This window comes from Myotis daubentonii, chromosome 5, assembly GCF_963259705.1.
Source record: "Myotis daubentonii chromosome 5, mMyoDau2.1, whole genome shotgun sequence".
In the NCBI taxonomy this organism is placed as follows: domain Eukaryota; kingdom Metazoa; phylum Chordata; class Mammalia; order Chiroptera; family Vespertilionidae; genus Myotis; species Myotis daubentonii.
Window position 1 is genome coordinate 47,477,492 of NC_081844.1, and position 21,686 is coordinate 47,499,177.

Here is a 21,686-nt window from a genome sequence, read left to right on the forward strand (position 1 = left end):
ATAGGTCCATGCTCAACCTATGAGCCATGCCGGCCGGGCCCTTTTCCTTCTTTCTTTTTCATGTTTTTACATCCTAACAAAAGGTATGAAAATTAATATATATTTTTTCCCAATTTGCCAATAATTATCTATAAAGTAACCTCAACAAGTAAGAGGAAGCCCTTTGTTTAGCTGAGGAGCGGGGTCCCAGGGGCTGTGGTGCCCAGCGGAATGTGGAGGTGGCGGTGGCCCTGGCTACCCACAGAGGGGCTTCCCTTGGCAAACACATTCCTCACCCAGCGAGCGCTCTGCACACAGCGCTGGGAGCGCACATCGGGGACACGCCTCCCTGGTGCTTTCACGGTCTGCTAGAGAAAGGAAGCATCACACATAAAGTTTATTTACAGATGTTCAGAAACAAGTAAAAGTTTATAAGGAAATGACTTCCTTCCATTTATTCGAGGAATCTTATAGAGCCAAGGTTTGTAAAAAGGGAAAAGTATAATGTCTGTCTATAAGGAGGTGCATGGTGCTAATATATTCTTTTGAAGAGAAAGGAAGGTCCTTTGGCCTCTGTAGGTGATGTTTCTCCTCCCTCCCAGATGGTCAGCACGTGGCACTTCCTTACTGAAGGCTTCCTTGGCCTCAGAGAGTGCACTGCTCTCTAGGCACTTCAGGAGGAAAGGTGCTGATGGAATTATTTTTACATGAAGCCACAAACCGGTGCAAACAACTCTAAGAAGTATAAAGTGAGAACTGAACACACGCCCACTGGGAGAGGAATAGCCACAACGCAAAGATGTGCCTAATTTTAGAAAAGCTACTTTCCATTTTGCTGGTATAACTTGGTTGAAAAAGAAAGCTTTATTTATCTTTTTTAAGTTTTCTGGATTGAATATATCATCTGGAGACTAGGACTGTGAGACTCTAGATTGATGAATGTGATCCAACCAAATGGACCTACAGGTAAGTGAGAAATTTAGGGCAAAAGACACCCAGAAATTCTGAAATATGTGATTGGTGGTCTGCATACCAGTCAACTCCACACTGGTAATATTTCTTTCTCCAGGTGAATTTGAAAATTGTCCCGGACACTGCCGTGTGAAGGTGGACAGGTCAGAAGACCGCACGGGGTCAGGCTGGGACAAGGAAAGAAGGTAGGCGTTGGTAGGACCTCATGGTCTTCTCTATTTCTTCCCATAATGCCAAAGATTGTATCTGATCACCGATTTTTGAAACATTATCAAGTGTTTATTAAATAAAAATTCAAAAATAACTATTACTAAGCTATACCTTATTACATCAACTATGTGGGTGCTATCTACTAGTAATTGATGTTAATATTATAAATTAAGTGTATTGTGTACAAAGAATGCAGGACAGGAAGCTGGGAGAAAGTGGAGGGAACATGAAGAAAGGATGCATAACTTGTAAGAGAAGGCAATTGGAATTGAGCCCAGCCAGACCCTGCTTTAAAGAAAAATAGTAACTAAACGTATACCCTATGTACTGGCTTCAGTCTGATGATCTGACTTCCTTTCCTGTCAATCATCTCATGCGCACTGTATCCCCTCTAAGTCCTGAGTTCACAGCCTGGGTTGAATTCCTGGCTCCACCATTTACTGGCTGTGAGGCCTCAGGCAAGAGCCCTCACCTGCCAATACCTCAGTTTCCTCATCTGTAAAATGGAACTAATTACAGTACCTTCCTCACATAGTAAATATTCAGTCAATGGCAGCTCGTTTTATGTTTACTTCCTCTAAATAAATCACAGTGAGAAAAACGTCTGACGAAACAACCAGCGGTGGGTCAGTTTATTCGACAGCCATCAAGAAACTCAACATCAGAAGTCTGTTCAAATGTCCATAAAACTGTCCCCAAGAAGCCTCTGTATTTCATAACCGTGAAGCGTGTGCCCAATTAAAAGTGAGGCAGAAGTTTCAAAGCCTCCAAGATTTTACTTGCATTATATTATACTGTACTGGTGGCCCGGTGCATAGATTCGTGCACATTGAGAGGAAATTAATTAGAAGAAAGATTCGTGTGGTAATTACATTACTGCAAAAAATTACATGTCAAAATAGTATATATAATATAGTATTATAAAATTAAAACACACGTGTGATTGGCACCAGCGAGAGCTTTATATGTAGTGTGCATGTGCGAGCCACTGTTTATTTTTAAATTGCCAGTGTGCATCTTATGTACCGGCCGGTCAGTCGGTTGGACGGTTGGATAGATGGACGGTCGGTCACTTAGCCTTTTATATATATAGATTACATGTAAATATGGTTATAGGTTCCTATAGTTCTCCTTATTACCTTCTGCAGATTTTTCAAGTTGTTAGACTGTATGATGACATCGTGGTTGTAATATATGTTATGATTCATTGACTTAATATTGCCTCTGGAAGAGTTAACCATCAAGTCCAGTATAACGTTGTTTCTGTGGGAACATCAAATGACTTAAATCATTTGGTCACAAGGTCAGCACGCAGGAGCAGAAAATGGACATGAGGAAGCCCGCTGATTCTGTCCAGGTTTGGGTTAAAGAAAGGCCGGGAAAGAGAAGGCGTGCCCGGCTAAGCAGACTCAGAATTGCCCTCAATTTCGCACGGGGCTGGAACCAAAGGAATTGTTTCAAAGGTCTCCGCATACTCTTCCAGAAACAACATATATAGTTTGGCAGAGACCAAATCCATTAAAAAAAATGTACTGCTCTTAAGTCTGAGATAATAAGAAAAGCAGGGATCTTTGCTGGCTTACACCCACATGTATCATTATGGCATTGTAACCCACACACGAGTGAGTAGGAAATAGCTAAACACAAAGAGATCCAGCAGAGAAACTCGATATTGTGATTTTTACTGACCTCCGCAATGTGGGGAAATTTTTCACGTGTCACTCCGCCTGGAAGTGATTATTTTTCCACCCAAATCCAGATGATCTGAACCCCTCTGAGTGCCCCAAATAGGGGAGACCATCCCAGGTAGGAAGCAGCTGCCCAGGCCGTGTTCCATGTGTCTACGGGAGGGGCCTGTGCTTCCTTAACTGTGAGCCTCCTGCAAACCTGGAGCAGTAAATTAGGAAGGGCAGCTGCGCAGGCATTAGAAATCCACCAGATAAAGGTTTGTGCTTAAGTCAGAGTTCCAGAGATTGCAGCGAGAGACACAGAGAAGTCTCTGAGGTTAGACTGAAGCAGTGCCCTCCTGACTGGGACTGGTAGGGGTAAGGATGGCGCAGGGTGTGATAGAGGCCCATTAGTAACAGCACCAGAGGGCGAACAGGACGTGGACCCAGACATTTCCTTAACTTACATCACGCCAGGGGGTTTACCAGCTCCTCTCATACAGTATTTGTAATTAGGAGCTTGTTTGCATGCATAGTGTGTGTGTGTGTGTGTGTGTGTGTGTGCGCGCGCGCGCGCGTGTGTATTTATCAGCTCAAACGTCAACTCACGCCAAGTCTGACTGATGGGAAGTAGCTGGATGAAGCACGGGGTGGATGAGGAACCCTGGTCTGAGGCTGGACTGGATGCCGAGGCGAAGTGTGTAGGGTATGGAGAAGAGTAGCGGCCTTACATCAGAAAATTATATCAGTTCTTTGCTGATAAGTATTTTCATTCTCAATGAACCTTTTTGCTCTCATTATAAAGTTCTAAGTCCAAAGAACCCTCAGGGTTTAACATTGTTATTCAAAGGGCCTGGCTGGGTAGTTCAGTTGGTTAGAGAATCATCCCCCTACACCAGTGATGGCGAACCTTTTGAGCTCGGCGTGTCAGCATTTTGAAAAACCCTAACTTAACTCTGGTGCCGTGTCACATATAGAAATTTTTTGATATTTGCAACCATAGTGAAACAAAGATTTATATTTTCGATATTTATTTTCTACATTTAAATGCCATTTAACAAAGAAAAATCAACCAAAAAAATGAGTTCGGCCCTAACCGGTTTGGCTCGGTGAATAGAGCGTCAGCCTGCGGACTCAAGGGTCCCAGGTTCGATTCCGGTCAAGGGCATGTACCTTGATTGCGGGCACATCCCCAGTAGGGAGTGTGCAGGAGGCAGCTGATCGATGTTTCTCTTTCATTGATGTTTCTAACTCTCTATCCCTCTCCCTTCCTCTCTGTAAAAAATCAATAAAATATATTTTTTAAAAAATGAGTTCGCATGTCACGTCTGACATGCGTCATAGGTTCACCATCACTGCCCTACACCAATGTTGCGGGTTTGATCCCTGGGCAGGGCACACACAAGAATGCATAAATAAGTGGAACAACAAATTGATGTGTAGATGTCTCTCTTCTCTCTCTCTCTCTCTCTCTCTCTCTCTCTCTCTCTCTCTCTCCCCTCCCTTCCTCTCTCTAAAAATCAATAATAAGAAAAGAAAAAATTACTAACAAAATTCAAAATGCCAGGGCCAAGAAAGTGCAGAGATGGGAAGCAACAGCCCTTACAGCTTGTGTCAAACCAGACCAACTCCTGAGTGTGCCGTGAGCTGGCAGAGAAAACGATTGGATGGCTCACACTCAATCCCATGGGGGTTAAGAGGCCAGGGCTGCCAGGCATAGGGTGACTCGAAGCCACCTGTGCAATCCGAACGGGATAAACACCTCCTGGAAGGTGAAGTCGTGGCTGACGTCTCTGGTGGGTTCCCAGCTTGCTTCAAAGACCAGGCATGCTTGAATGCACGCCATTTGAGCAGACAAATGTGTTCTAAAGTTAAAGATGAAAAAGGCAGAGAAGCTATACGCACTCAGGACAGGCAGACAGACTGAGGGCTGTGCTCCAGAGCAGGGCACCGGCCAAAGGCTAGTCACAAGGCAATGGCCGTTCTGGACTCTTCCAACCAGCTGCCTTGCCTTGGGGCCATACTCTCCTTGCTGGTGGCCAGTTTTGATATTTAATTAAATTTCGGATCTTCGTCTTTAGTGCCCAAGTGGAACAGGACACAGCTGAAAACCTGGGCATTCATTTCATTGCACTGGCCCTGAGTAACATTAACCACAACCGCAGTGCGAACAGCCGACAACCCCAGTGCTAACAGCTGAGATTTGATGCCAACCATGTGAGATGCATCAAGCTTAGTGCTTTCCTCGTGTTCTCATATTTAACCCTCACAACATAACAATAATAATAACAATAGTGAACACATAGAGCACCCCCTTCCCAGCACTTTGCAAATATTAACTTGCTTAATGTTTCCAACAGCCCAATAAAGTAAATAAGATTCATAATAAAACTGAAGCCAGAGAGAGGTTAAGGGACTTGCCTAAGGCCACTCTCAGGTAGTAGGTGGCAGAACTAGAACAGGAATTCAGAGATGTTATGAAGTGGGCTCTCTAAACACTGCCTTGAGGAGAGGAGGGAGCAGGGACGCAGAGAGGTGAACTCCCCAGCCCAAGGCCACATGCCAGACCTACCTCAGGGCCAGGATTTGAACCCAGGTCTGTCTGATAGAGACTGAGCTCCCAATCACTCTCCTGTACTGCTTGCTGTACAGGCTGGGCCAGCAAAGGGCTTTCCTTTTGTTAAACTTGGCCATATGGGGCTGTACTGTACGGCCTTAAGATTCAAGGAAATCCAGTCACTGCCTAATTGATACATGTTCCCTTTTCAGACACTGCAAAGGCCTGCCTGGAAAAAAGTCTGGATGCTTACATTTTACTTCTAAAATCACCTGTGCTGTCTTCCTCCACAGAGAAGACTGTATGGGCTCGTCCCTGCATTTAAATCACCGAGAGGAATAGACAAGGTTTCTAAGGTCCCTCTGGAACTTGGATCCGAAGGCACTAGCCACACAGTGGGTTTCAGAGACCTGGGAGTCATCTGTTCGCTATCCATCCAACCCAGCCTGCTTTTACCCCACCCACTCATGAGCGAGAGTGGGGAGGGGCCGCGTGTGACTGTCGCAGCATGCATGTGAACCTGAAGCATCCCCAAGCCAAACTCCAGTGAGTTTGTGTTACCACGGCTTCCTTTTCTTCACACCTCTCCTCTCACGGTTTAAGGGGCCTAAACGGAGAGGGTGGTAGCAAGTACGTTTCTTCATGCAGTTACTTTTCTGCCAAAATCAAATGCCATCCTTTCTCCATCACAGACCAAGACCATGCTGTTTCCTATGGAAGCAAACTCTGCAAGCATTCAAATCAGACAACAGTATGCTCTGAAGAACAGAAATTGAAGAGCGATACCTTGATGTGAAAGCCACTCTCGCGCCTCGTTTTGTTGATAAAATCACACTCTGGTATTCCCCAGCCGACTTCACCCACATACGCGTGCTTGTATTGGGCTGGGAGGCTGCCGCAGGAGGCAGGCCTCCATAAGTAGCCGACGTCTCCAGATCTCTCTAATGTCGGACGCAGTTGTCCTGCATAGGAGGTGTGCTGCTGAACTCTAGGTAGATAATCCTTTTTATAATCAGGGCCTTAAAAAGACAGGGAAAAAAAGTACTTTAAAAAATCTCCACACTTTATTTGAAGATGCTTTTGTTATCTGAAATGGTAGAGATAATAATAGCTAATAATTTTACTATGTTCTAGGTCAGTGATGTCGAACCTTTTGAGCTGGGCGTGTCAGCATTTTGAAAAACCCTAACTTAACTCTGGTGCCATGTCACATATAGAAATTTTTTGATCTTTGCAACCATAGTAAAACAAAGATTTATATTTTTGATATTTATTTTATATATTTAAATGCCCTTTAACAGAGAAAAATCAACCAAAAAAATGAGTTCTCATGTCACCTCTGACACGCGTGTCATAGGTTCGCCATCACTATTCTAGGTGTTATTATAGGCCATTTATGTGTGTTAACTCAATTAATCCTTATAATAACCAAATGAGGTAGGTGGTACATTTCCCCCAGTTGGTGGGTGGGGAACCGAGGTGCAGAAGGATGGGTTATTTGTCCAGCGTCACAGCTAACCAGCTCTTCGTTCCCTGACAGGCCATCCCACAAACCAAATCTTTCATTACCCCCACTAAATGACTTTGCTTATAATCAACTTAACACAGGCGCATTTTATACATTAAAAAACCTCACCTGGGGGTGTTGTATCTAGATAGATAAAACCCGAAATAAGAATTAGAAGATCCCCAAATATATCAGAAGCAATTGGAAAGTGGAGAAGACTATCATGTGAGAAGGACCACCTATGACAGATGATGATCCAAGGTGGGGTAGTTAATAAATATTGGTATTTTATTTTTATTTTATTTTTAAAATACATTTTTATAGATTTCAGAGAGGAAGGGAGGAGAGAGAGATGCAAACATCAATGTTGAGAATCATTGATCAGCTGCCTCCTGCACGCCCCCTACCGGTGGATCGAGCCTGCAACCTGGGCATGTGCCCTGACCAGGAATCAAACCGTGCTCAACCACTGAACCATGCCGGCTGGGCTAAATATTGGTATTTCACTAGTAAATGTAAGACAATGACTAAGAAGCAATCGATGAATTGTGAAAGTGGATGAAACAAGCAAAAAACGAAGAGAAGGTCTGGGGAAATATCACTGAAATAAACTTGGTTTTGAAAGTTGATGATGTGAAAATATAAAGGGAGCTAAGACTTTGGGGGAGAATAGTACTGACTACAAATAGACAATGACATGCTGGCCGAGGAAGAGTTTCAGAAGCCCCAGGACCAAAACGTGTGCAGGATTGTACAGGCAGATCTGGGACTCAAAGGAGGAACTTCATTGCAAAGACCTCAGAGGCAGGAGCTTCTGTGGTCACACTGTGTGTCACTTGGACCCCTGCTGGCCTGTGGCTTCCTTCACTTTGTCTTGGATCAGTGAGCTCAGTATTTGCAGAGCACAGACGAGCTGGGGTTTCCACCAGGTACTCCGATGGAATGGTCAATGTCGCAACAAATCTGTGGTTGGAAGAGTAATCTAAGCTTTCCAAGGAAGTTGAAAACATTCTTCAGACACAATTTGGGCAGATGTTTTCACAGCCTCCTAATCTTCTTTGCTCCCCATGACGCATTGAGTATTCACTGTGGCTAATTTCCCTGGATGAATACGTTGTGGCTTCAATTTCATTGGCTACAGGCTTTCACTTTGGTAAAGTATAGAATGGCCAGAGCATGAAAGGCTGTTTGCTCTCTCAATACGACAGGTCTTGAGGTCTCACCTACAAAACTCCTGTCAGAAGGAAATTTTTGCAATCTCTTCTAAATAGTATGAAATACAGAAAAACTGTGTCCGTTTTGCTGGGATTTCAGTGTATGTTTTATGCCAGTATTTTTCCAAATGTTTCATCAAATAATCTCCCATGAGTGCACCTGAAAATGTATGTACAGGTGTGGTGGGGTAGGGTAGGTGGGGGTGCTGCATACTCAAGTACATTTGGGAACACTGTTTGCTACATTTGCCTTTTAGAGATTCGCAGCACATGAAAGTATATTAGAAGTTGTGAGAAATCCCATGATAAATAAACCTGCTTACAATTATGCAATGTAGAGTTTCTCAACCTTATTTAAACATGGCACATTCTCCCCATTGGATCATGGGGTCACGTGTGTGAATCCCACAGACTTGGGGAAATACTGATCCTGTGTGTGATGTTTCCATTATCCTTTAAATTTTGCCATCACCACACTCTACCATAAATGTTAGAGCAGATATACTAGTATATCTGCAGTTAGTTCCTTAGTTAGTCTGTTCTGTGGACTGCATACATATTTTAGGAGAGCCACCACTTGACAGCTGAGTCAAAAGCACTGAGTTGTGAGAGAAACCAAGATGGTGGCATAGGTAAACACCTGAAATTGCTGCCTCGCACAACCACTTCAAAAATACAACTAAAAGACAAAACGGACATCATCCAGAACCACAGGAAGGCTGGCTGAGTGGAAATTCTACAACTAGAAGGAAAGAGAAAAGCACACTGAGACTCAGAGGAGGTGCCGAAGTAAAGTGCAGAGGTACAGAGGTGCACGCACGTGGAAAGGGCTGGCAACTGAGGACACGGTTGTCTTTTTCAATCGGGAGGGAGGCACAAGCTCCTGACTGCTCTGAACTCCAATTCCGGGTGAGTCTCTGGGGACCCAGACTCATATGGGGAGAAACTGGACTGTCTGGCATTGGGGAGCTCGAGGGCGGCTTTCTCTCAGAGGTGCTTGCAGTGATTACTGGGACACTGAGACACGGGGCCTCCTAGGGTAGAACTGGGGAGCAACCATAGCTGCTTGCTCCACCCTGTTGATCCCCTGAGACCCCGCCCCACCCAAGCTATGGGCAGAGGCTTTTGCATATAAAAGGCCTGGCCCTTTGCAATCTGAAAATTACCTAACAAACTGCAGCTGGGTCAGAGAGACCCAGAACTTCCAAAAGAAGGCTCAAGGCCCCACAGCTGCTTGCATTGCTTCACAGGTTCGCCATCACTGGTCTATGCTGGATCTGATTCCCTGCTTAAAAGTAAAGCTTCCAATTCACATTCAATCTATGTTCTCTCTATTTTCCCTTTAACAGTTATCCCTGTTCAACTACTGTGGTTACATCCCTTAGTGTGTTTCTGGTTCGTTGTTTTCTTTGTTGTTGTTTTCCTATAGTAACTATTTTTGGATCTTTCATCCTCTTCCCCAAAACTCCCGCCCTCCTTTTGCCAATGATGAAGTTGGCAGCTCCTGGGTTAACAAAACCCTCACCTGCCTGTCTTTGGAGTTCTCTTTCATGTTCAAGGGCTAAACTCTGGTGGATTATTTGCAGCTGTAATGCTTAAATAGAACTGCCGACGCTGCTCACTCAGCCCTCACGCCTCTTCCACCTTGACTGTGGGGAAGGAGATGTGCTTCATTAAAACCTGCACCAGGCTTCATGGTTCCACATCTCTCCATCTTCCCGCCCTGGAAACTGCAGCTTCAAAGACGGTAGGAAGACCCCCCTCGCCTCTCTCCTATGGGCCTGCCCGGCATTACTTGCTCATTTGTGTCTGAAATGCTAACGTTACAGTTAAGGATGTGGTTCTGAAGCTAAACTGCTGTGGGTTCACAGGCTGGCTTTGTCTTGTGTTGGCTTTGTGACCCGGGGAAAATGATCAGCGTCTGAATTACAGGTTCCTCCTCTATAAAATAGGAAGAGTGATGTCTGTCTTACAGCGTCGTTGGAAGGAAGGGAGAGAATCAATTTTATGTCAAATTTTTTAAAAGGGTCAAATAAACAGGCAAAAACACTGCAATATACATTTGTTCTTCTTCCAAACAATAAACCTTCTGTGGACAATCGGAAAACATTAGGGACAGCTTCCAAGTAACTCAAACTGCCTCCAATAAGCTCATGGGGTTATTGTGTTAATAGGGTGTTTTATTAGATAATTATGCATAGAATTATAAATTGGAATTGAGTTATGAAGAATGAGAGAATTCACTTGATATGCATAGTTTAAATAATGATTCTACTAATATTGATGACACCCTACTGTGTGCCTGGCACTGGGTCAGTGTGAAAGGAACAAAGATGCATGTGGCGTGGCCTCTGTGTTTCTGATTTCTCATATGCTAGTGGCTGAATGTTTGTGTCCTCCCCCAGATTCCTATGCGAACTCCTAAGGCCCAATGTGGTGGTATGTGGCAGTTCGGACTTTGGGAGGTGATTAGGCCATGAGGGTGGAGCTAACACGCATGGGGTTAGTGCCCTTTATAAAAGAGGCCCAGAGAGCGCCCTCACCGCTTCTGCCATGTGAGGTTATAGCGAAAAAAACTGGCCATCTCTGAAGCAGGGTGCAGTCTCCCGCCAGACACAGAATCTGCCCCTCACCAGATGCCCTTGACTTGGGACTTCCCAGCCTCCAGAAGTATGAGAAATAAATTTCTGTCATTCACAAGTCCCCAGACGATGGTATTTTATTACAGCCACCCCCAATGGACTAACACATCATCCAGTCTGAAGGAGACCACACCCACCTCCTCTAGGAAACAGTGTCTGCTCTCAAGACAGACATTGCTGTTCGCTGACACTTTACAGTTTGACCTGTTTCACGTGCGTGCGTGGCTTTCTGAGCTGTTTCCTGAGTGTGTCTCATCCCTCTGCTTACCAAGCAGCCTCTCACTTGTGCCCTTCAGAGACTTAAACTCTCCTATTTGCTCTGTAACTTCCCCAGTAACGAGAGCAGCGCAATACTGTCAGCAAATGCTTGGTGAGGTTTGTTGCAAGAACAACTACTTTATCACTGACATTGCTGATGTAATAATAATAATAATAATAATTAATAATAATAATAAAAACCCTCTATTTTTCCCAGTGAGAAAGAAGGCAGGATCCAAAGTTTACCAACACCCCCAGACTTTTAAAAACAACACTGACAGACTCGCTGTGACAAAACTTTGCATCCATATGACTGTCCACATGTTCCTCTCACCTGAAGGGGAAAACTAAATATATAATGAAAAACGGGTTTCAGTGTTTGGGGTTTTTGTGGTGTGGAATTTTCGTACTATAAATGGGCATGAAATGGTCCATTTTAGTAGAAGAAACTTTACCATTCACTGAGCCCGGCTCCAGACCTTCCCATGAAAAGGGATATTAATAAGATCTATGAATGCAGAACTAATAAAAACCCATTAGAGTACTGCAAGAAACAGGAAATCCATCACAAAATGGATGAGATAAGGAACCCTACGTCACAGACTAAGATCTGAGGCAGATGCGTCCCAGGCTGTTTAACTCCATAGGTCAGGGACGGCTTCAGAATCGTAGGTCCTTCCCATCTCTGGGCGGCATCCTCAGGGCACCGCGGTGCCTTTGCCTTCGGGCAGCGCCTCCTCAGGTGTCAGGGAGGCTGCCACAGCGTCAGGGACCACATGCAGGCGTCATCCTGCCCAAGGGGGTGTGGGTCTCATCCCGTGGAGCAGCTTTTCCTAGAAAACCCCAGTGGATTCCTCTTGTTTCCTTGTTTCCTTTGGTTGGCCAGCACTGAGTCATTCATCCTCCCTGAGGCGTTGCCCTGGCAGGAGGATGGGGATTTCAGTGACTGGCTTGTGAATCAGGGTGTAATCCTGAGTCATGTGAGGCCAGGCTAGACACCCAAACAAAATGCAAGCTTTCTAGAAAGGAAGGAGCGGATACTGGCCTCTGGGTTATCTGCTGCAAAGCATCAAGGGCAACATTTCTCACAGAGAAAACAAGAATCTCAATCTCTCTCTCTCTCTCTCACATACACACACAGTGCAACTTTTCATTGCTGTACAATCTCCTTTTAAGACAGCAGGAGATTATTTTAAGTCACTGCTCACTCTCCTGCGGTTCCTGATCACGTGCTAAACTATAATTTGGTGTTTGTGCTCTCAGCCTTGAGGGTATGGCTTTATACTGAAACAAGACAGAGCAACTGAGGCAAGCCAGGGGCGCCTTCAGGAAATGCAAGGGAGAGAGAGCAGTTGTTGGTGTTTCTCTCCAAACCCTTTGATCCCAGCAAACCTTTCTGTAAAGGGCCGAACAGTAAATGTTCTAGGCTTGCAGGACATACTGTCTCTGTCTCAACTCCAATGCTGCCATCATAGCTCAAAAAAAGCCATTGACAATATGTGAACTATTGTGTGCCTATGTTCCAATAAAACTTTACTTATGAACACTAAAATTAGAATTGTATATAATTTCACATGGCCACAGATAGTCTTTAATTGTTCAACCACAGTGAGTGATCATTTTAGCTGCAGGAAACCAGGCGTCATCGAGCCAGATTTGACCCACCGGCTATAGTTTACTGACCCCCTGATCTAGAGTGTGTCTCATATTTGCCTTTTGTCCTCTATGAATATTTTATTTATTTTTATTATTTTAAAAAAATATAATTTTATTGATTTCAGAGAGAAAGGAAGAGGGATGAGAGAGAATCACTGATAGGCTGCCTCCTGCACACCCCTCTTGGGGATCAAGCCCGCAACCTGGGCACGTGCCCTGACTGGGAATCGGACTGTGACCTCCTGGTTCATAGGTCGACACTCAACCACTGAGCCACGCTGGCTGACTTTAGATAGGAAACTTCCCTATTTGTTAGAGTCAAATGGTTGACTCCACCACTGCGAAGATGAGTATTTCATTCATGTACTGGTGTCACTGCATGAGAGAAGTTACTTTCTGTGTGCACAGCAGGTCCCAGCTGAGAGCGTTGCTTTATCTGACCTTGCTGATGTTCGTTTGGCCCCATCTCAGCTCTGACTCTGTGACCATTGATTTTCTTATTATTGGAGTTGCATAAGTGGCGGTGAGGAGAGGCAACTATATCAACCTGCCAGTGCAAATAAAAAATAGAAAAGTGGGGTGGGACACTAAATGATACAGCTAGCTGAGAAGAAATAACAGTGGGTGGGAATGACACTGATCCCGCCCGTGCTGGAAGGAACGGAGAGGCAAAGCATTGCTCCATGAGTGCTCTGAGAAATGACAGTATTTACCGCTGAATCCACAGAGAAGAGGGTGACTAACACTGGACTGGGGGGAAATAGTGCTATGGGATGTCAAACACACTGTTGACTTAATACCAGCTTTGCTTCAAAAAGAGAAGAGAAAAGAAATGTACCACTTTAAACATAGGCATTGCCAGTAAGGCACATCACAATTACAGACCAGGGAAATGTAATTTATTAAAATAACACTTTTTAGCCTACGTGAAATATGGCCTTTTCCTCCTCTGTTCCCCGGATAAACAGTACATCAGGGCAGGATTGTTTATTTCTAGACGACAGGAAGTGACTTCAGTCTAGAACAGGGCCATTTAAACTAGGAAGTGGTATTTCTCAACTTGTAAATTATGTAATAAACAAGTAGAAATGGCAAAAGGTATGCTGTAAGAAAAACACGTGAACATGCTATTTGGATTATTGAGAAATATTTCATTGGAAAAAACAAGGAAGTGGTAATCAACAAATAGTTATTATTTACAACAGATAGGTATCTTTCATTATACCTTTACCCTTCTCTACGACACGGCTCCCTGACAGTTAAGAGAATCGAAATAAAGTGATTCCTTACTTATTCCAGAAATGGATTGCATTACGCGGCGGCACTTTGCTATTACAATGGATTTGTGAACAGGTGAACTATTAGACTCACAAAGCCACATGAGAGCAGAGGTTAAGAAATTATAAATTATTTTAAATTTCTTTATGAGTACATAAGTGAATGTCCTGACTTTAGGGACCTGTTTTCCCAGTCCTGTGAGCAAACGTTTCTTCTAAAATTACTGAGGTGTGATAAAAGGAGCACGTAGGTGGGGAGAATGAAAGGCAGTTGGGATTTTGGCCTTGACCTTACAGCCATTGGCTGAGAAGACTTGGGAAGTCATTTCATCGTCCTTGGTTCACCTCAATTCCTTCTTATTTCCCCCCAATAACTTTATTGAGGTGTAACTGACATACAGTAAACTGCATATATTTAAAGTGTAAAATTTCTTAAGTTTTACGTATGTGTACACACATGAACAAGGTGGCCAGATAAATAAAAAAATATCCAGTTAAATTTGAATGTTATATAAACAGCAAATAAATTTTTAGTATGTTTCAAACATTGCATGACACATACTTACACTAAAAATATTCTTTATGTTAAAATTCAAATTTAATTGTTTTTTACTTGCTAAATCTAGCAATCCTGTCCACGGGAATACCACCACAATCAAGATAAAGAACATATCCATCGATTCCCTTTGTAAATCCTTTCCTTTCCCACTCTCTGACTGTTCCCATACCCAGGCAACCACTTATCTGCTTTCTGTTACAATGTGATTAATTTGCACTTTCTAGAATTTTGTATAAATGACATCATACAGTGTTCTCTCTCTCTTGCCTGGCTTCTTACACTAAGCATAATCATTTTGAGATCATCCTTATTATAACATGAACCAACAGTTTTTTCTTATTTATCATCGAATAGTCTGGATGTGCAACAAATTTGTGTTATCCATTTACCTGTTAATGGACTTTTGGGTTATTTTCAGTTTGGGACTGTTACAAATAAAGCCACTGTGAACGTTTCTGTAAAGGTCTTTGTATGGACAAATGCTTTCATTTCTCTTAGTTAAATGCCTAGGAGTGGAATGGCTGGGTCTTATGGTGTGTGTATCAGCTTTTTAAGAAACTGTCTAATTGTTTTCCAAAGTGATGCTACGCTTTTACACTCCCACCAGTATCTCTGAGCTCTGGTTGCCCCACATGCGAACACTTGCTGATGTTTGCCATCCTCATAGGTGTGCAGTGGTATCTCCTTGTGGTTTTAATTGGCACTCACTTCTCTAAATGACTAATGATGTTGAGCATCTTGTGGTTATTTGCCATCTGTGTACCTTCTTTGATGAAGCATCCGAATCTTTTGCTCATTTTTAAAATTGTGTTGTTTGCTCATTGAGAATTTTGAGAGTTATTTATATGCTCTGGATACAAGTCCTTTGTCAATACACACTTTGCAAATAGTTTCTTCTAGTCTGCCCTTGTATTTTTATTCTCCTAACAGTGTGTTATGGAGAGTAGAAATTTTTCATTTTGGTCAAGACCAATTTATAAAATTGTTCCTGTATGGATCATACTTTAGGTGTTGGATCTGAAAAAGATTCTTGCCAAACTTAAGGTCACAGATTTTCTCCTATGTTTTCTTTTAGAAGTTTTATATCGTTTTAGGTTTTTCATTTAGGTCTATGATGCATTTTAAATTAATTTTTGTATTTGATGAGAGATATGGATTGAAATTCAATTTTTGTGTGTACAGACAACCAATTGTTCTAACACCATTTGCTAGATGATTCTTTCTTCACTGAATTGCCTTTCACCTGTTTTAGTGACTATATGTGTGTATATATATATATCACTAAATATATGTATCATTAAATATATATGTCTGTAAATATATATATATCACATACACACACCGTCAGTTAACTGAGTCCCGTGTAAAATGTATTTCTTTCTGTGGGCTGTAATCAGGAAAGTTTGAAAGCCACTGACATAATGATCACCCGAATTACTTTTCTCTCTCCTTTGGCCTCTCAATCATATTTATCACTTCCATACATTCAGCCCTCCCCATTGTTTCAATTCCCACTGTTCCTCTAAAACTTCATTTCCTGCGGAAGCATATTTATGACCACCTGAGGAAACCAGTTGCCACCACTTCTTCCATTTTCTCCTCTTCCTTTGCTGTACAAGGAAATGATGAAATGTTTCATTTCTCCCTACCAACTTTATAGCACTCTCTGTGTAATTCACACTCTGCCCTTCCATTCACGATTTCTTGTGGTTTGCAGCAAACCATTTCCTTTTTCATCTGTTTTGCTTTATTGGGAGGCATCATGGTGTGGAGAAGTGATGGACCACACTTCCTCTAAATTCTATTTCATAATAGGTTCGTAACCTTCTTCAAAATACTTCCTGTTTCTCAGGCTCAGTTCTTTATCTGGAAAATGAAACATCTAACCACCTCATACAATTGTTGTAAGAACTGAGAGATATATTGTATGTAGCATATGTATGTCATATCTGGACACGTATCTGGAACAAAACAGATGCCTAATGACAGTTATTATCAAATTATGCAACTTCTAACCATTTCTGTCACCTTCTACCATGTCCACACCTTCTTCTATGCTAGTGCTATTGTAGCCTATACAGTATTGGGACTGAGGTGATTAGGTGCAATGCCTTGAACAACTGTAGTGGAAATGTTTAAGGATATTATGCAGGGAGTATCATGGTGCCAAACAGATGGAAATCAGAGTTAATTTTACTTTAAATACAAAGATTCTTCTTCCACAAAAGAGACCCATTGTGAAGGTAGGCAGAAAAATACTCCTCTCTAAAGAGAACACAGCTACTAGAAATGCTAACCATTCAGCAAAGAGGTTTAAGTAGATCCTACATTATTATAAACTAGGGGCCCGGTGCACGAAATTCGTGCACTGGGGGTGTGTGTGGGGGAGTGTCCCTCAGCCCAGCCTGCCCCCTCTCACATACTGGGAGCCCTCAGGCGTTGACCCCCATCACCCTCCAATCGCAGGATCGGCCCCTTGCCCAGGCCTGACGCCTCCGCCAGAGGTGTCAGGCTTGGACAGGGGACCCCCATCTCCCCCCGATCACTGGCTCTGGCCCCCGCCCAGGCCTGAGGCCTCTGGCCCAGGAATCATGCCTGGGCAGGGGACCCCCATCTCCCTCTGATTGCTTGCTCCACCCCCCGCCCAAGCCTGACGCCTCTGACCCAGGCTTCAGGCCTGGGCAAGGGGGCCATCATATCCCCCCAATCCCCGGCTCCGCCCCCCACCCAGGCCTGATGCCTCGGCCAGAGAAGTTGACCCTCATCACCCTCCGATCACCAATCACCGGATCGGCCCCTTGACCAGGCCTGAGGCCTCCGGCAGAGGTGTCAGGCCTGGGCAGGGGACCCCCAGCTCCCCGCGGTTGCAGGCTCCGCCCCTGCCCAGGCCTAACGCCTCTGGCCTAGGCATCCGGCCCGGGCAGCGGGGACCCGCAGCTGCAGCGGCCCCACGATCATGGGCTCCGCTTTAGGCCCAGGCAAGGGACCCCTAGCTCCCGGGACTGCCAGCTTTGACCGTGTCCAGCTCCCATCTCTGGCTCCACCCCTACTTCCTGCTATCACTGGCCAGGGCGGCAAAGGCGCCTGATTCTCCGATCATGGCTGGGGGGCAGGGCCAAGGCAGCCCTGGGGCCGCCTTGGCCCTGCCCCCCAGCTCTTAGCTCCCCCCTGGGTTTCTGATCACTGTCAGTGGCAGGGGGCTTCTTCCTGCTTTCCCTTTCGTCTCCCTGCATTGTGCCTACATATGCAAATTAACTGCCATCTTGTTGGCAGTTAACTGCCAATCATAGTTGGCAGTTAATTTGCATATAGCCCTGATTAGCCAATGAAAAGGGTATCGTCGTACGCCAATTACCATTTTTCTCTTTTATTAGTGTAGATAAATAGAGGCCGGTGCACAAAATTCGTGCAAGGGTAGGGTCCCTAGGCCTGGCTGGTAATCAGGGCCCATCAGGTTCCTAGCCTCCCTGCCTCCCCGTCTCCTTCCCTCATTCCCTCAGCACCCTGCCGCTGCAGCTCGTCACCCGCCATGTTCTGTGCCACCCCCTAGTGGTCAGTGCATGTCATAGCAAATGATCGAACTCCTGTTCTCCCGGTTGAACTCCCGAGGGAACACTTTGTATATCAGCCTTTTATATATATAGATTGAAATTCTGGAAGCTAATATGGTTGTTTTAGTTTTGCACTGTATTGCAACTTTAATAAATTTACTCATTTTTATAGTTGTTTTTCACCATCATTCATTCATTATTATTTATCCTAATTATAAACAATGACCTGATAGAGAAGCTATAGGTCAAGAGTGTTTGTTTGATATTCCATTCTAGAAACTTAGGAATCCCATCAACTGGGGTTTTTAGATACTGGATGTTCCAATATAATAATAAGAATAAGCTGAGCTTTAACAAGTCTAAAGCTGTACTCTCCATGCAGTAGTCACCAGCCACACATAGCTATTGAGTAGTTGTTAAGTGACTAGTCCACATTGAAATGTGCTATAAAGTGAAAACACATACTGAATTTCCAAGTCTTAGTACAAAAGAAATAATATGAAACATTCTTTAATAACTTTTGTTATTCATTTCATATTGAAATGACAATAATTTGGAGGTATTTTCATTTATTTCTGAAGTTATTTTCAACTTTTTTAGTTTTTAAAAGTGGCTACTAGGAAATTGTTAATTCTGTAAGTGGTTTGCATTGTGTTTCTACTGAACAGTACCGGCCGAGAGTTTGGAAACTATTGAAATTCTATTTAGTACATACAACTCACTAAAGAGCCAGACAGAAGCAGTCTAGAAGGGTCCATTCAGTAGACCCAAATGAAACCAGTTTGAGCAACTCTGTTTATGTAGGGAAATGCTCGTGGCTCTAACACGTGGATAAACACACCACACCCTGTCACTGCACTGTAATGTTGAACTTGTTACTCATCCCTGAAACCTGCCCCCCAGGTTTCTGTAGCTAATTGCTCACAGTTGGATTCCTTTTAAAGTGAGATTTCACTCCCTACAGGATATGTTGCACATGCTGACATCCTGAGTTTCTAAGTTTTCACTCCACATAATGCTCATTTTAGGTCATACTGTGGCTTTGAACAAAGCACAGAGCAGGAAAGATGAATCGCAGGCAATACTAAGTAGTGACAAGTAGAAATTCCCAGAATCAATACTAGTTGTGATCAAATAGTTACTAGAGAACCTTAAAGACAGAAGTTTTTTTTTCAAGTCAGAGCAATCATAGACTGATGACCTAATAATGATGTGTTAATAAAAAATATGTAGTAGGTAGGTCAACCTCATGGAAAGATAGAAATTGGGGAATCAGAATGGCAAACTATGATCTTATTCTCCCACCAGAAAAGAGGGCTGAGGGGCCTTGAGAGTGTAGCTCAACAGAAGAGAGTTAGGAGGGTCAGGCTATTGTGCTTGAATGCTGTCAAGCCAATGGTTAGCATTGTTTTCCCTGGAATGCCAGTATTCTTCTGGTATTGTTTTGTCAAAGTATCGATGCCATCTGCATTTTCTTCTAATTATCATTAAAAATATATTTAAGACTATAGTGATTACCCCTAGCTGGTTTGGCTCTGTGGCTAGAGTGTCAGTCCCCAGACTAAAGGGTCCCAGGTTCAGTTCTGGTCAAGGGCCTTAGTTTCAGGCTCGAGCTACAGCCCTGGTCCCAATTGATATGTCTCTCTCACATCAATGTTTCTCTCTCTCTATCTCTCCCCCTCCCTTCCACTCTCTCTAAAAATCAATGGAAAAATATCCTTAGGTGAGGATTAACAAAAACAAAACAAGATTATAGTGATTATATAATAATAATGTGGTTATTATCAGTAAACTGTCTTTGAGAAATGCTGTATGTGAGATTTCTAAGACATTACATGTGAGATCACACAAAACATGGCTGCTGATATTCCATAAACATTGATACATAGATATCATATACCTGTTACTGTGACTCAGTTTTTCTAATCTATAAAATGAGGATAACAGTATCTAAGTGACATATTTTATAAGAATTAAATAAGATAATTCATGTAAACTTAGAATAGTATCTGACATATTCTAAGCAGTAAATGTTAGACGGTGAAGATAATGAACTGATATGCACTTTTATTTATTTCTTAATCTTTGATACACACTTTTTAAAAATGTATATTTTTACTGATTTCAGAGAGGAAGGGAGAGGGAGAGAGAGATAGAAACATCAGTGATGAGAGCAGATCATTTATTGGCTGCCTCCTGCATGCCCCCTATCAGGTATCGAGTCCACAACTCAGGCATGTGCCCTTGACGGGAATCGAACCCGGGCCCTTCAGTCCACAAGCCGACACTCTCTATCCACTGAGCCAAACTGGCTAGGGCTCGATAATGCACTTTTAATGATCACTGGTTTATGTTCATTTTCATACACATTTATGAAATAGATCAAATGTTGAATATTTCTTACAGCAAATGACTAATACATGAAACCATATTTCATTGTCTGCTTTAATCCATGCTTATTAAATCCTTTCAGCACATTATAATTGAAAAAATACTGCTGTGCTTATGTAGCCAGGATTCAAGAAATACTTATTAAATCCATTAGTGAAGTGAATTTGAGCAATGTTACATTAGACATTAGATCATCCAATATTTTCCTTCTGCTGTGAGTCTATAGCAATGGTTTACTGGTGAATATTTAATTCTGGCATTCAGAGGAAAAAAAATTATGGTGTTAGCATATACCAATATCTGTGGTGTAAATATTTCCACCATGACCAATTTCAAACTACCAAGCAGATGTCACTGAATGCAGAGTTGAAAAGAGTTGCTAACAATCAGAAGGTACAAGCCAGCTCCTGCACACCAATCCCATAGACACTAGCAATTCGCTGATTATAACATGGCTTCTTATGCTGTGTTCATTCATTCATTATATCAGTGGTTCTCAAAGTGTGGTTCCGGACCAGCAACATAAGCATTTGAGAACTTATTCAAAATGCAGAATCTCACGCCCCACCTCTTGTCTCCTGAAACACAAACTCTGAAGGTGGGCCTAGCAATCTGGGCCTTAACAATCCCTCCACGTGACTTTGACACATGATAAACTTGGAGAGCCATGGCTTTATACCATCGATATTGTTTCTAAAGAAGTCGAAGTGCCAAGTCACTTCTGACATATGTTAATTAATATACCAAGATGAACCATGTTGGTGTTTTGATTCTTAAAAGCATCCAGTCTTGGTTTCTGAAATTGTAACTCATATATTCTCAGAATCAAGAAAGGGTATCAAACTGGTACTCTTATGGGAAGATAAGAAGGTAATTTCCTCTTCAAATATTTCCATGTTTCAGCTGCTATTCAGAGGCTCTGAGGGCAGTAGTGTAGTGCTATTGGTGATGGTTTCTGGTGGCTTCTGCAGTAGTGGCCATGCCCAAAATTCCTGTGCTAAAATAAATAGATGCCCTGTTGTACTACTAGACATATTAATCCACTTGGGTTGCCAGTTGGTTGTTTGGAAATCACATGAAGACAGCCCTAAATCCAGTTACACTAGCCACAACATTGGCAGAAAGGACACGTTTGCAGCGTGTTCTGGGAGCTTTGGGTTGCTGCAGCCTCTGGGGTGGGCAGGTACAACCTGTACCCTGGGTTCTGTCCCTCAGCTGGTGCTCATCCAACTGCCAAAATATTTCC

The 21,686-nt window shown here is 43.2% G+C and overlaps 1 protein-coding gene across 1 annotated transcript in view; it reads right to left on the minus strand.

Annotated features, from left to right (window-relative positions):
• Positions 1-21,686, minus strand: part of SPMIP2 (sperm microtubule inner protein 2) — a 70,084-nt gene that overhangs the window by 32,181 nt on the left and 16,217 nt on the right. Inside the window, exon 2 of the mRNA XM_059699514.1 lies at positions 6,172-6,404. Within this exon, the coding sequence (XP_059555497.1) occupies positions 6,172-6,404 (233 nt within the window). The remainder of the gene's footprint in view (positions 1-6,171; positions 6,405-21,686) is intronic.